The sequence below is a fragment of the Hippopotamus amphibius genome, chromosome 1 (assembly GCF_030028045.1).
Source record: "Hippopotamus amphibius kiboko isolate mHipAmp2 chromosome 1, mHipAmp2.hap2, whole genome shotgun sequence".
Lineage (NCBI taxonomy): Eukaryota > Metazoa > Chordata > Mammalia > Artiodactyla > Hippopotamidae > Hippopotamus > Hippopotamus amphibius.
In genome coordinates, this window is record NC_080186.1 from 24,522,073 (window position 1) to 24,537,658 (window position 15,586).

The 15,586-nt window shown below is 37.9% G+C and overlaps 1 protein-coding gene across 1 annotated transcript in view; it reads right to left on the reverse strand.

Moving 5' to 3' along the window:
• SNRNP40 (small nuclear ribonucleoprotein U5 subunit 40) overlaps positions 1-15,586 on the reverse strand; it is a 30,579-nt gene that overhangs the window by 11,064 nt on the left and 3,929 nt on the right. Inside the window, exons 3-5 of the mRNA XM_057712745.1 lie at positions 14,504-14,597; positions 12,766-12,931; positions 3,311-3,433 (exon numbers count right to left, since the gene is read on the reverse strand). Coding sequence (XP_057568728.1) covers positions 3,311-3,433; positions 12,766-12,931; positions 14,504-14,597 — 383 coding nt within the window. The remainder of the gene's footprint in view (positions 1-3,310; positions 3,434-12,765; positions 12,932-14,503; positions 14,598-15,586) is intronic.

Here is a 15,586-nt window from a genome sequence, read left to right on the forward strand (position 1 = left end):
GAGGGTAAATTAGGAGTTTGGGATTAGCAGATATAAACTGCTATATATAAAATAGATGAACAACAAGGTCCTACTGTACAGCTCAGGGAATTACATTCAATATCCTGTAATAAACCATAATGGAAAAGAATATGAAAAATATATACGTATAACTGAATCACTTCACTATACACCAGAAGCTAGCACAACACTGTAAATCAACTATACTTCAATTACAAAAAAAGAAAAAAAAAGAAAAAAAAGAAGCCACAAGGCTGTGATGTAGACTCATTGCTATACTCTTGGGACTATATTTAAATATTCCTCATATCCGAGATAAATTTGGATTTCAGAACAATAGTGGTACACATCAACAGGCAAAGACTGAGATTAGCTATCTGAAAAAACTGATCCAAGAGAAGGTATTATATGTTATACCTTCTCTTAGGATCTCTACCTCTACTATAGTCCTAAAAGGACTGAGTCTCTTTTTAGGTTTTGAAAGTTTTCCATGTCTTCTCAGACACATATTATATGTTATACCTTCTCTTAGGATAGAGATCCTAAGAGATCTGAATATATTTGTTTATAGAAGGCCCCAGAACAGTCTAGACAAAGAGTCCAGAGTAAGCCACACTATTTGTGGTAAAAAGACCTTACCAGCACAAGAGTATTATTCTTAGGCTAGCCTATCCCCAAATAGACATGAAAAGATCAAATTCTCACAGTTTAAATTTAAATTTAAAAAGCCAGTCTCAAAAGGTTACATATTATATGATTCCATTCATATGATATTTTGGAACAGGAACTATAGGACAAGGAACAGATTAATGGTTGGTAGGGGTTAGGGATGGGCAGAGGGTTTGACACAGAAGAGTACTATGAAGTTTTTTTGGGTGACGGAAATTGTTCTGTACTGTTTGTGATAGTTAAATGAATCTGTACAAGTATTAAAATTCATAGAATCGTACACTAAAAAAAGGTTAATTTCATAGTATGTAAATTTAATAATAACCCAAAAGTATGAAAATTATCATAGCTAAATGACACTAATCCACTTTCATGGTATTAGAAACACTCTAGCGATTCTAATGATAGTGGGCTTCCAAACTTCACTCAGGGAAATAATGTATTAGCTATTAAGATGATCTAATTAAGCCCCCATGTTCTGACTGTACAGTCTCCAAATAGTTATAGGGTGGAAAAGGAATGTGACGTTGAATTTTGGAAATGGTGAACTTTGAAGTACTTATGAGACATCCAAGTGGGGGATGGATCTGGGTTGAGAACAGAGTCATCTGTATAGAAATGACAATTAAAATCATGGAATTAGATGAGAATTGTCCAGGGAAAGGTATACAGTAAGAAGAGCACCTAGAAAAGAACCTTGGAGAATAATGACATTTAAAGAATGCAAAGATGGGACTTCCCTGGTGGCGCAGTGGTTAAGAATCCACCTGCCAATGCAGGGGACATGGGTTTGAGTCTGAGCTCTGCAACAAGAGAAGCCATCACAAGGAGAAGCCTGTGCACCACAATGAAGAGTAGTCCCTGCTTGCCGCAACTAGAGAAAGCCTGCAATGAAGACCCAACGCAGCCAGAAAAAAAAAAAAAAAGGGTAAATAAATAGATTAAAAAAAAAAAAAGAATGCATAGAGAGAATCGCTTGCAGAGGTATCTGAGGAAGGCTATGCCTGATGGAAGCGGTAGGAAAGTATATTGTCAGAGCCAGATTAAAAAAACAAGCAAAAAAGACTAAAGGATCTACTGGATTTAGTAACAGAGAGATCACTGGTGATCTTGAAGAGAACAGTGTTAATAAAACAATGGAAGCAGAAGCCAGACTGCTCAGGAGATATGGAATTGAGGAATGAAAGAGAGATAAGGCATTAAAGACAGTGAGTATAGAAAATATTCAGGGGATTTCTCATAGGTATTAAGAGCAGGACTCTGGAACCAAACTCTGCGCTTTGAACTGAGGTTTCATTGCTTATAAGTGGTTATAACTTTGAATTCAGTTGCTGTGCCTCTCTTAGCTCAGTTTCTTCACTGGTAAAACAGCATTAAAAGTACTTATTTCGTAGGATTGTTGTGAGGCTTAAATGAATGAATAATGCAAAGCTCTAAGAACAATACCTGACACAGTTAAGTGTTAGAGGATGATGGTAACACTATTATTATCTTAACCACTATCACCATCTTTCAAGAAGTTCGGCTGTAAAGGGGAAGATTGACAGGGCAATAAAAAGCCACTGTGGAATCGAAGGAAGACTCCTTCCCCCACCAAGAGAAGACCTGAGCATGATGAAATGCTAATGAGAAGCAATACAGTTGGTTAAAAATATAGGATCTGGGAACACTGACGGCATGAGGTCCCAGAGACAGGAAAAAAAAGGTTGAAATCCTTCCATTTAAGGGACTACCTTTAGACAAAAGGACATTCTATCCATAGTAACAGCAATGGAGGCAAGCAGGAATGGGAATACAGTACAATTTCTAGGTAGAGGCAACATACTAAATTGAGAATCTACCCAACAGTTACTACTCTCACAATAAAACACAAGGTAAGTCAAAGTCTTTGAAATACCTAAGGAAGCCAATAAGTAAAAGTAGTCACAAACTGGGTAGCCTCTCCCCACCCCCACACATTTCATATTTACTGGCACATGCTATGTCCAGAAACTCTGCTAGGTCCTCCAATGCATTTGGCTCATTTAATCCCCATGACAACCCTATGAGATAGATATTATTACTACATCTGCTGCACACGTGAAAAAACAGAGGCTAAAAGAAAAATAATTACCGTGAAGTCACAAAAAAACAAGAAAATAGTGGAACTGAGAGTAGACCCCAAGTCAATTACTTGAAAGCCTGAGCTACACTGTACTGCTACATTGTCTATTGCCTCTTTCTCCAACATCATTACCTTCTCACATTCTTTCCCCAAAACTTCCTTTCCATAGTCTCAAAAAGAAAGACACACTGAAAGATCAGGGTACAGAATCACAAACTTATTTACTGCTATCTCACAAGGCCGATGCATGAGATAAAAAAAAGTTTCAAATGCCTTTAGGCAGGGAACGCACCTTCATTTTCAGAGTTCCCACACAGGGACTTCCCACTTCACATAAACTGCCTGGTCCCTGATGGCACTATATGAGCTGTAATGCAACCCTGACTTAGGAAGTCAATGAAGATAGGTCAGAAAGAAAACAAGTTCTAATTCATCTTCCATCTAGTTGGTATAAAGTACAAAGCTAAGAAGTTTGGAAAGATTTACCTCTGTGAGTGGAGATAGGTGAAAGGTAAATATAACAAATATTTAACATACTTTGATATCGTTGTCTATTCCACCAGAAATAATCTGATCACTTGTGTCATTGAAGGTCACAGCTAACACTTGGTAGGTGTTCTGAAATGTCTGGATGGCAGCTTTCTTACGGATGTCCCAAAGCTGAAAAAGAGAAAGAGAGTCTATAGTAACAGCACTCTAAGAAGCAACTGCACAGTACACTCCTAAATCAAAGGACTATGGAGGTGAAAACATCTATAATGGGGGTCCTGTTTAGAAACTTGAACAATCCCATAAACATGATGAGAAGTGACTATAATTTTGCCTACGTATCTGAAGGTTGGTGGAATAAATCACTTTGGTTATATTTTCAGACTCCTTTGTTAAAAGTTTGAATAAACACAGTTAATCAACATGCCCTAAGAGTGGAAATCTTCATTTTATTTATTAGTTCATATGTTCTTAGTACACCAAGGACATCAGACCAGTGTTTTCGAACTGTAGATCTTAATTCATTAGCGGGCTACAATTTATGTTTAAAAAATAGGGAGAGGAGGTTACATCAGTGAAAATGGCAGAGTAAGGAATGCCCAGAGATTGTCCCTCTACAAAAGCAGAGAATTACCTGGCAAAAACTGTAAGAATCAACTTTATCAGAACTCTAGAAACTAAAGTTTATAGCAACTTAAGTGAGTACTTATTGAGGATAAAAACCACTTGGGTCATAGTAAGAGACTTTTGTAGCGTTTTAACTTACCCTGGCTCCTACTCAGCAATAGCTTTGAAGACAACAGCCTGTATTCCTAGTATAGGTTCCTAAGCACCCAAGGAAGAAGAATGGACTTTATTTCTTATTTCAAAGAATTTTGGGTTTAAATTAAAAAAAAAAAAAAAAAAAAAAATTTTTTTTTCGGACCTGTTTAGTGGCGCTCTGATGGATGAGCTCAGAGTTTGACTTTATTTTGCCTAACTTAGAACTCTCCCAAAGGCAGAGGCATTTGTCCAAAACATTTAAAGGTAAATACTAGCCTCTGCTGGCTGGGGCAAGGGATAACTATTGGGGCAAATAGGAAAGGCTGGGGAATGAGACAGTTTGGAGAATAAGGGCTTTGAAAAGCTCTGACATACTCCTGGGAAGGCCACTTGCATGCCCGTGGCTGCGCACATGCTTAGGAAAGGCCTGAGAGGGCCCTAAGTTCTCACCTCTTGCTGACCACAAGCAGGAAGTGAAGGCTAACACAGAGATGTAAACTGCCTGGCTGAGAGGTGAAAGCAGGCCCCAACATATCCACAGAGCCAATCTGCAAAGACTGGCACAGTTCTCCCTGCCCTACCAGGTGATTAAAGATCTCTCTGCTGAATCATCAATGAACCACTAAGCTGATGAAACAGAGATTTCAGTGTCTACACATGACAAAAATCAGTGCCTACACATGACAAAGAATACAGACTTTACAAATTCACTAAATAGACAACAGCTTCAAAAAGGAGCAATAACAAACCCTGGGGAGAATCTAATTTCCAGAGCTGCCCCGCTGTAATATTCAAAATGTCCAGTTTTCAAGAAAAAATTATAAGGCATGAAAAGATGCAAAAAGTATGGCCCATACAGAAGAAAAAAAATAGCCTTTCAAAAAATGGTGCTGGGACAACTGGATACTACATGCAAAAGAATGAAGCTAGACTCTTACTTCACACATGCAAAAATTAACTTGACAAGGATCAAAGACCTAAATGTAAAAGCTAGAACTATAATATTCTTAGAGGGAAACATAGGGGTAAATCTTCATAGCTTGAATTTGGCAGCGAATTATTAGATATGACACCAAGAGCACAAGTGACAAAAGAAAATAGATAAATTGGACTTCATAAAAATTAAAGACTTTTGTACATTACAGGATATCTATCAAGAAAGTGAGAAGACAACCAACAGTGGGAGTAAATATTTGCAAAACATATATCTGATAAAGGTCTAGTATCCAGAATAAATAACTCTTATAACTTTGCATCAACACCAGAGCCCAACTAATAAATGGGCAAAGACACAATTAAACATTTCTCTTCAGACAATACAAGCACATAGAAGGATGCTCAATATCACAAATTATTTGGGAAATGTAAGTCAAAACAGTAATTAGGTATTACCCCACATTCACTAGGATGGTTATAAATAAAACACATACAAACAGAAAATAACAAGTATTAGTGAGGATGTGGAGAAATGAGAACACTTACACATTGCTGTTGGGAATATAAAATGATGTGGCTGCTGTGGAAAAGCCTGGATGTCCCTCAAAGTTAAAGAGTTACCATATGACTCAGCAGTCCCACTCCCAGATATATACCCAAGAGAAATGAAAACAGGTGTTCAAACAAAAACTTGTACATGAATGTTTCTAGCAGCATTATTCGTAATAGGTAAAAATGTAGAAACCCAATATCCATCAACTGAGGAATGGATAAGCAAAAGATGGCATATCTATACAGTGGAATATTATTTAGCCATAAAAGGAATAAAGTACTGATAATGACATAACATGGATGAACACTGAAATGATATGCCAAGTGAAAGAAACCAGACACAAAAGGCCACATATTGTATGATTCTATTTATAGGAAACATCCAGAATAGGCAAATCCACAGAGACAGAGGGTAGATTAGTGGTTGCCAGGAGCTGAGAGGTAGAGGAAAAGCAGTGACTGCTTAATGGGTATGGGGTTTCTTTTGGGGGATGATGGAAATGTTCTCGTATAGGATTGTGGTGATGGTCACACAACACTGTGAATGTACTAAAAGCCACTGAATTGTACACTTTTAAAAAAGGTTAAAACAGTATATTTCATGTGAATTTTACCTCAATTAAATTATGGAAGATATCAGAGAATGTTGCATACAGAATGGGTTGGTTCATTAACATATATGACATATTGAGGGGAATATATACTAGATCATAGTATAAAATGTATTCCTTGATGTGGGTTGTGATAAAAATATTTAAGTTACTGTGCATAAACTATCTAGTTTAACCCCAACTTTTCTAGATGAGCAGACTAAAGCTCAAAGAAGGAACTGACTTGATGAAGAATACCTAGGAAGTCAACAGCAAAATGAGGACTAGATTTTTGTACTGTCTGATTCTATTACGTTAATATTTATTTTTAATGGTGACTTGATTCATTAATAATAGAAGAGGAAGAAAGATGAAGATAGGTATAACAATTCTAGAACTCCATACTCCAACCAACCAAATTGTTTGTTTTTTTTGAAAATAATAAACTTACAATACAACATTTTTTTGGGGGGGGGTCTACATTTTTAAAAAATTTATTTATTTATTCATTGGCTGCACTGGGTCTTTGTTGCTGCATGCGGCCTTTCTTTAGTTGTGGCAAGTGAGGGCTACTCTTCGTTGCGGTGCGCAGGCTTATCATTGCGGTAGCTTCTCTTGTTGAGGAGCATGGGGTCTAGGTGTGCAGACTTCACACGGGCTCAGTAATTGTGGCTCGAGGGCTCTAGAGCACAGGCTCAGTAGTTGTGGAGCATGGGCTTAGTTGCTCTGTGGCATGTGGGATCTTCCCGGACCAGGGATTGAACTCACATCCCCTGCATTGGCAGGTGGATTCTTAACCATTGCGTCATCAGGGAAATCCCTGGGTTTACATTTTTAAAATGTGAATAGTAGGTCCTAAAGATGGTTCAGTAAATAACAGACTTGAGAAGATGAACCATGAGGAAATGTCTTATGAGTATGGGTCATTTCATTCAGAAGAGAAAGACTTTGGGGGTATACTCTAGGTTTTAAAGAGTAGTCTTAAAAAAAAGAAAGAAATCAGCCATGGAATCATAGTAAAGGCCAGGGGTTTAAATTTGATCCTGTGGTAAACAAGCAGAATCTTGAACTGTCTCTGTGCCAAGATACTTCTTTCTCCGAATTCTCATGGTTTAGGATGAAACGCATCAATAATTTCTATTTCATTCATAGAAACATGAGCTAAAAAGGCTTAGATTGCTACTCAGATAAATGATCCAAAAAAGACTGCTTTATTCCTCTTTTAGAGACCCAACAGCCAACCCTTGCCCATCAAACTCTCCAGCTATAGAATGAAGTTCAAACCTCTTAGCTTGGAATTTAAGGCCTTGATAATCTAGCTTCCACATATCTTACCAGACTTACTGCAATCTTTGTCTTAACAAATATTCCGTACTCAGGTCAAATCAATATTTGTTTTTATCCTAAAAGCTATGGTAGCCATTTAAAGCTTGATTCAAATATTTTAGAATTTTAGTTCCAGACAACGAAAATTTTTAAAAGATTATTTTCTTTTGCAATAATTCACACTTACCAAAGAAGCTGTAAAAGAGAACCTTTTTTTTGGCCTAAATCATTTGAGAGTTGCTGACCTAATGCCTTGACACTCCTAAATACTTTAGTATATTTAGTGCTGTCCTCCTACGTAATTTCAACCCAACCATCAGAATCAAGAAACTAACACCCATACATTACTACCATCCTCAGATCTCATTCAAGTTTCACCACTTGTCCCAATAGGGTCTTTTACTGCAAAGAGATTCAGTTCAGAACCATACATTTAATTTAGCTGTCATGTTTCTTTAGTCTTCTTCAGCCTAGAAGAGTTTCTTAGACTTCCCTTGAGTTTCATGACCTTGACACTTCTCAAAATTACAGGACAGTAACATTCCTCAATTTGGGTTTGTCTGTTGTTTTATCATGATTAGCTCCAAGTTACACATCTTTGGCAGGACCATCAGTGAAGTGATGCTGTATTTTCACTGTATCCTATTGAGTGGCTCACAATTTTCATTTGTCTCATTACTAATAACATTCAAAAAAATTAAAAAAAAAAAAAAATTCTTGGCCACGCCATGCAACTTGCACGATTTCAGTTCCCCAAGCAGGAATTAAACCCAGACCATGGCAGTGAAAGCCTTGAATCCTAACCACTAGACCTCCAGGGAACTCCCATAACATTCAATTTGATCATTTGATTAAGGGATTCCTTTGGCAAGCTTTTTTATATAAGATGTTCCAGGCCCATTCTGTACTTTCCCTGCCCAGTCTGGAAATAAGGAGCCCTTTTAGTGGAAAATGATACTTAAAGGCCAAGACCTAGACAGTAGATGTGCTCATTGGTTTTGGGGGTTGTTCCTAGACCCTCTAATTAGACAGTTAAGCAATATATGCATACAGAGGTGCACACACACATCTATAAACACACATTTACATCTAATTTTTTTTCCTACACCTGTCTGCATGAGCTCATACTGATACTTTCAATTCAATACTGACAACACAGGACCCATTTTAGTTTTCTCTTTTTGTATTGGGAACTCCTTTTTGTGACAGTGAGAAATCTGCCTCCCATTATACCTATGTTTACTTACTTGATCAGGCTTCCTGTATGTAACCAACCTCCTACATCCTTGCCCAGCCTTCTTGTGCATGGATGTCCTCTTTCCCTGTTTGAATGTGATTCCCATTCTGGGCTGATTCTATGTGAACCCCCTCCTCACCCCATTTGGGTGACCCCTCTGTGTGAACGCCCTCTTCACTCTGCTCTGGCTCTAATACCGCTTTCCAGGCTGCCCTTCCCCAGGAAATCTATCCTCATCTGAGTCTATTCAGCCTCAGACTCCCTACCTGAATTGCTTCCACCCTGTGTGGGTACCCACAACTCAGGCTCTGACACCCACAATGTCTCCCCTCTACCACTGTGTACATGATCCTTTGACCCTGCTAGGGCAGTAACTCTCCATGCTGGGCTCTCCTCCTCACCCTTTCCTCCCCCTCCAGTTTCCCACACTGGGCTACCTACCTTGTGTTGTGTGGATGCCCTTCGTACCCTACGCAGTCTCCATCTTCCTACATTGGACTGCCCCCATCCACTGTGGATGCTCTACTCTCACCTCACTTGGGTTCTCACACCCAGCTCTGGGCCACTTTGGCCTATCCACACCTCTAACCCAAACACATTCTCTGCTTTGGTCTATGTAATGGCACTAGAACTTGAATTGTTCATAAAATGGAATAACATATATGATATCACGTAACTGTTTCATTAGAAGAAAGAATGAATTACTGAAAACGGTTTGAAAAGACTGGTATGGACAATGCCCAGGATACCACTTCTAGACTGAAAAATACAATAGTTATTGAAACCTCTGCTTTCTATGGAGAACTCTGACAAATAAAAAGCATGATGTATTCCTTCTTAGATAAGGACAAGTTATTAAACTCCTGTACTTACAAGCCTAGCAAAAGAAAACAATAACAAAGCATTCCAACTTGGCAAATAACTAAAAGGCACATGTAAAAGGTTGTTCAATGAAGCAGTAATTATAAATAATATGTTGAAATTAAAAATAAAGAACTGGTTAAAAAAGTCACCTTTAAGTAACGTGACTGCACATTTAAAAAAAATAATGCCTTGAGTAATAAAGTTAAAATGATTATTTCAAATCATGTTTAATTAAGGGAGAAGAGAAGCAAGAAACTGAACGAAGAGTAGAAAAGACATATGTTCACAATGGAAGGTAGTAGAAAAAGAAAAAGCTAAGGAGAGATGGAGAGATAAACATGAGGACAGAGATAAAGACAAAATGAAACAAAGTGAGAGAAAAGGTGAAAGAAGGAAAGGTGAAACTAAACAAGAATAAGTTCTAGATGGTTATCATAGCAAGCCCTCAATAAATGCTTGTTAACAAAGTTAATTAGAGCAGGCTTATCTCCGCCTTTTGAAATTCCATTAGCAAATCAGCTACTGTTAAGTCTCTCCAACTATAGTACACCTAGGTTTAAGACTTCTGGGAGTTATTCCTAAGCCACAGAGAGACTCTCTTCTTAGCCAAGCATCAAGGGGGCCCAAGCGATTGTTTATTATGAAAACCATTTAGTAGAAAACACCTCAAAGCAGATAATCCAGTAGGTCAGCGTCACCACCTTTAATTATGGAAAAAAAAAAAAAAAAGGAAATTTATTTTAAAAAACAACAATCACAAGTTTAGCGTGGTTTCTCAGATGTACTCCTCTGAAGTCCCTCCCTGCTTAATCAAAAAAAGAAAAAAAAAAAAAATCAGTCAAAAACTAGTGGCAAAGAAAGAATAAAATGGTACTACAAAGAAGCGTGTCCTGTGTACCCTTGAAATAAGTTACTATTTCTAGGCCACCTTTTCCTCATTTGTAAAGCGAGGATGCTGGAGATCAATGACTCCCAAACTGTCATACTTGCTACATCAAATCACTTGAGGAACACGTTTAACATTCTGATTCTTAAAAACACAACACCATTGACATTAGCATCCAAAAAAGAGAAATAACTAGGTATAAATCTAACAAAATATGTACATGATCTCTGTGAGGAAAATTAAAAAACCCTAATGAATGAAATCAAAGTAGAACTAAATAAATGGAGAGATATTCCTCATTCATGGGTAGGAAGACTCAGTATGGTCAGGATGTCAGTTCTTGGGACTTCCCTCATGGTCCAGCTGTTAAGAATCCACTTTCCAACGTGGGAGATATGCGTTTGATCCCTAGTCAGGGAACTAAGATCCCACATGCCTTGGGGCAACTAAGCCCGCATGCTGCAACTACTGAGCCCACGCACCACAACTAGAGAAGCCCATGTGCTGCAACAAAGAGCCTGCATGCCACAACAAAGACGTGGCGCAGCCACAAAAAAAAAAAAAAAAGTTCTTCCCAATTTGATCTATAGATCAATCATAATGATCAATGCAATGTCAACCAACATTCTGGCAAGTCATTTCATGGAAATCAACAAATTGGAGTTTATCTGGAAAGGCAAAAGACCCCAACTTGCCAATATGGTATTGTACAAGAAAGTTGGAGGACTGACACCACCCAACTTCAGGATTATAAAGCTAGTAATCAAGACAGTGTGATGTTGGCAAAAGAACTGACAAACAGATCAATGGAAGAGAATAAAAAAGCCTAGAAATAGACCCCCATAAATACAGTCAATCGATCTTTGACCAAGGAGCAAATGCAATACAATGGAGCAAAGATAGTTTCTTCAACAAATGGTGCTGGAACAACTGTATATCCACATATTAAAAAAAATGAATATAGAAATAGAACTTGCACCTTTCACAAAAATTAACTCAAAATGGATCACAGACCTAAATGTAAAATATTAAACTCCTAGAGGACTTCCCTGGTAGCGCAGTGGTTAAGAATCCAATGCAGGGGACACAGGTTCGATCCCTGGTCCGGGAAGATCCCACATGCTGCAGAGCAACTAAGCCCATGAGCCACAACTACTGAGCCTGCACTCCAGAGCCCACTAGCAACAACTATTGAGCCCATGTGCCACAATTACTGAAGCCTGCATGCCTAGAGCCTGTGCTCTGGAACAAGCGAAGCCACCGCAATGAGAAGCTCACTCACCACAACTATAGAAAGCAATGAAGACCCAACACAGCCAATACATGAATAAATAAATATATTAAAAAAAAAGTGAACCCTAATGTAAATACAGACTTTGGGAGATAATGATGGGTCAATGTAGGTTCATCAATTGTAATAAATATACCACTCTGGTGAGGGAAGCTATGCATGGTGGGGGCAGTGGTTATATGGGAAATCTCTGTACCTTCCCCTCAATTTTGCAGTGACTCTAAAACTGCTCTAAAAAAATAGTCTTGCTTAAAAAAACAAAACAAAAAAACCCCCACTCCAGACCTACTAAACTAGAATCTCAATATTTTTAACAAGTTCTTCAGAAAATTCTTTTTTTTTTTTTAAATTATCTATCTACCTGCTATTTATTTATTTGGCTTCATTGTATCTTAGTTGCAGCACCCATGATCCTCGTTGTGGCTCTCAGTCTTAGTTGCCCTGTGACATGTGGGATCTTAGTTCTCTGATCAGGGATTGAACCTGTGTCCCCTGAACTGGAAGGCAGATTCTTAACCACTGGGCCACCAAGGAAGTCCCAGAATCTGGGTATTTTTAATGGGTTCTTCAGGTAATTATGATATGCACATAGGAGGTTATAAATCATTGGATTAAATGACCCATCCTATGTTACTAAAACCATGTACTGATCTTTTTATATACTGACTATAACTTCACAAGAGCCTTTAAGACATGTATATTACTGTTACCATTCTAAAGACTGAGAAACTGAGGATCAGAAAAGTGAACTGCCTAAGGTCACACAATTAAGTAAACAGCTAAGCCAAGAATACAATTATACTTGGATGGTGGTTCATTTTATTCCAAGTCACAATGGTTAAACACGACTGTAATATTACTCTGTAGGATACTTAAAAAAAGACGAAAAAACTCAACTGCTTATTATTTTAAACATATTTTAAAGACCGTCTGTTTTGGGAAATGTCTGATGAAACAAAGTTGTGGAGAGGAGGGTATAGCACAGGTGGGAAGACAAGATAAGGTTCACATTATGTCACCTCAGAAACCCTCAATACACAGAGAGACAACAACACCCACCTTAACTGTACCATCGTCACTGCCAGTGCAGACAAGCTGGGGGCCCCTTCTGGCCGGATAACAGGAATTCACAAAGGAAGTATGCCCCTTCAGTCTTTTAACCCTCTCACCTGTTTCACTATCCCACACTGCCACAGTTTTATCTGTGGATGCTGAGAAGAGCATACTAGAAGGTAAGAGGAAGAACAAAAAAATAAGTTACGACAAGGAATAGCAACCTACCTTTCCCACTTGCGAAAATGTGCCAAAGTCTTCAAGATCACTAACATGGTGTGCTCTGACAGCTTGGCACCTGATGCTGGAATGCCTCACCCTATGTACCAAAATCCTAATCGTGCTCTAGACCCAGTTATAAGGTCTACCCTGTGAAATGTAAAAAAATTTTCCCCTTGTCAGTCCCCATGACATATTATACATCTAATACAGCAGTCTTCTTAATCTTTCCCTCTTTCTTGATATACAACACTTTACACATCCTTCCTCTTGGAAATGTTTAATCACTCCATGCTGCAGAAGTAAGACAGACTGTAGCAATTCCTGACCCAGTAACTCTCTCTCTAAAAATCAAAGCTTTTATTTTGTCTCTGAGGATGATTTCTAACTTATGAGTGATTTTATAATGCTTTGTTTACTCAAACAGGAAAAACTGTATATAAGGCTATGCACCCAGTTAAAAATTTTTAGAGGTTAGAGCTGTAAAACAATAAGTGTTTACTGAAATACCAAATGGGATTAATCAACTCTGTATAATCACATTTTTTACATTAGTTGTAGTTACTTTAAAGTTACGCAATCATGAAAATATTTATAATGAATACTATGTTATAATAAACAGATATGATAGGTGAATAATGTTACGGGTAAAAAGCAGCAGACAAGGACTTCCCTGGTGGCGCAGTGGTTAAGAATCTGCCTGCCAATGCAGGGGACTCGGGTTTTTTTTAACTGACACAGTCAATTAAAAAAAAAAAAAAAAGCAGCAGACAAGATTGTACAAGTAGTCTCTGTGTTCTCTGTGGTTTTTTTTTTTTGGTTGTGTTGTGCAGCTTGCAGGATCTTAGTTTCCTGACCGGGACTGAAACAGACCATGGCAGTAAAAGGGCTGAGTCCTAACCATTGGACAACCAGGTAGTTCTAATATATACATAAAAACCAAAATGTTTTGAACAGGAAAAAGGCTTGAGAAAAACATACCATATTAACAGTGATTATCTTTGGAGTGGTAAAAATATAGGCTATTTTGTTATTTTCCTGCATTTTTTTGGAGTTTTCTTGAAATAGACTATTTTATTACTTTTATAATAAAAAATAGCTAATTTCTACATATAGAAATAACATTTTATGTCTTAAAATTTTTTTTCTGGGCTGTTGATACGTTAGATAGAGGTTTTGTATTTATAAATGCATACACAGAACAATAAACACCTTACCTGGGTTGGCGGTGATAGGATAATAAAGTAGTTGTTCAAAATGCAATAGTTTTTTTTGTTTGTTTGTTTTTGTTTTTTTGGCCACACAGCAAGGCATGCGGGATCTTAGTTCCCCAATCAGGGATAGAACCTGTGCCCCCTGCACTGGAAGCTTGGTGTCTTAACCACTGGACACCAGGAAAGTCCCCAAAATGCAGTAGTTTTTGACAGCACGGTCTCCTGAGAGAAAACTCAGGGATGAACTGTGAAAGGATGCCAAGAAGAACTAATATAAGAAGCAGCTGTCATCCACTATGCAGAATACTCACCTGCCATCTGTGTTATAATGCAGTTCCATCACTGCTCCACTGTGTCCCTTCAATGTAGCATAGTTATCGCAGTCACCATAGACATTCCACAACACTGTTACGGAGAGAGGGGTTCTGTGAGCATTACTAGGCAAAAGAAACTCATCACTGGCCATGGAAAGGGTACTTATGAATTCACTAGAACAGATCTGAAATTATACTCCTTTGGAACACTATTCTATTAGCTAGATCAGTTTTCTTCACATTAAAACAAAAATAATGCAATATTTTCACATTTCATAAAATAAAAACATTTTAGTTAATGGATATAATTTTTTAAATCTTAACTTTCTCTCCCATACTTTTAAAAAGTTGGCACTCACAGCTACTTGTCTGCTATGAGTAGAAGAGAACTGCAAAATGACAGTACTTATGGGAAACTCAGGAAGCTGCAACTGACTTGAAGGTCACACGGCAATGATTTTATACTACATTTACTCATTGCACATGTACTAAATACCTATACCAGGTGCTGGGGTAAAATAAAGTAAATGAATAGACACAGTTCCAATCCTTAAAGAGCTTGGTCCAACACAGAATGAAGTTTGATGAGTGTTATTAAGAATACTCTATACATAATAATGTACTCAGAGTTATTTTCCTCCTGATAAAACTGTTTCTAGTTTGTTCGATGAAATTAAGCATATCAGTAGTTTGAGTATGCTGTGCAAGGATCTCTAAGCCTTCCAGAGACTTGGTTGGCCACCAGTAAGTTTAAGGAACATAGAACTAGAACACCGAAATCAAAACAGACAGTGAAGACCTCATCCACCCTGAGGCACAGTTACAAGCAAAGAGCCAAAGGACTCATTTCATCTCACAATGTGGCAAATGATGCTAGAGGAAAAAAAATCAGATGCTTCTGTTATCTTCTCTCTTGCTTCTTCTCATGACTTCCTCAATGTGATTTTTTTCTACTTAAAATTCCCCCAAATGAGTATTCCTGACTAGTAGTAAGAATCTGGTAGCAGATCCTAATGATGGACAGGTAGATTATCCAAGTGAGTTGCCATGTTAGGATTCCCTCCTTCCTTCCCAAATGCT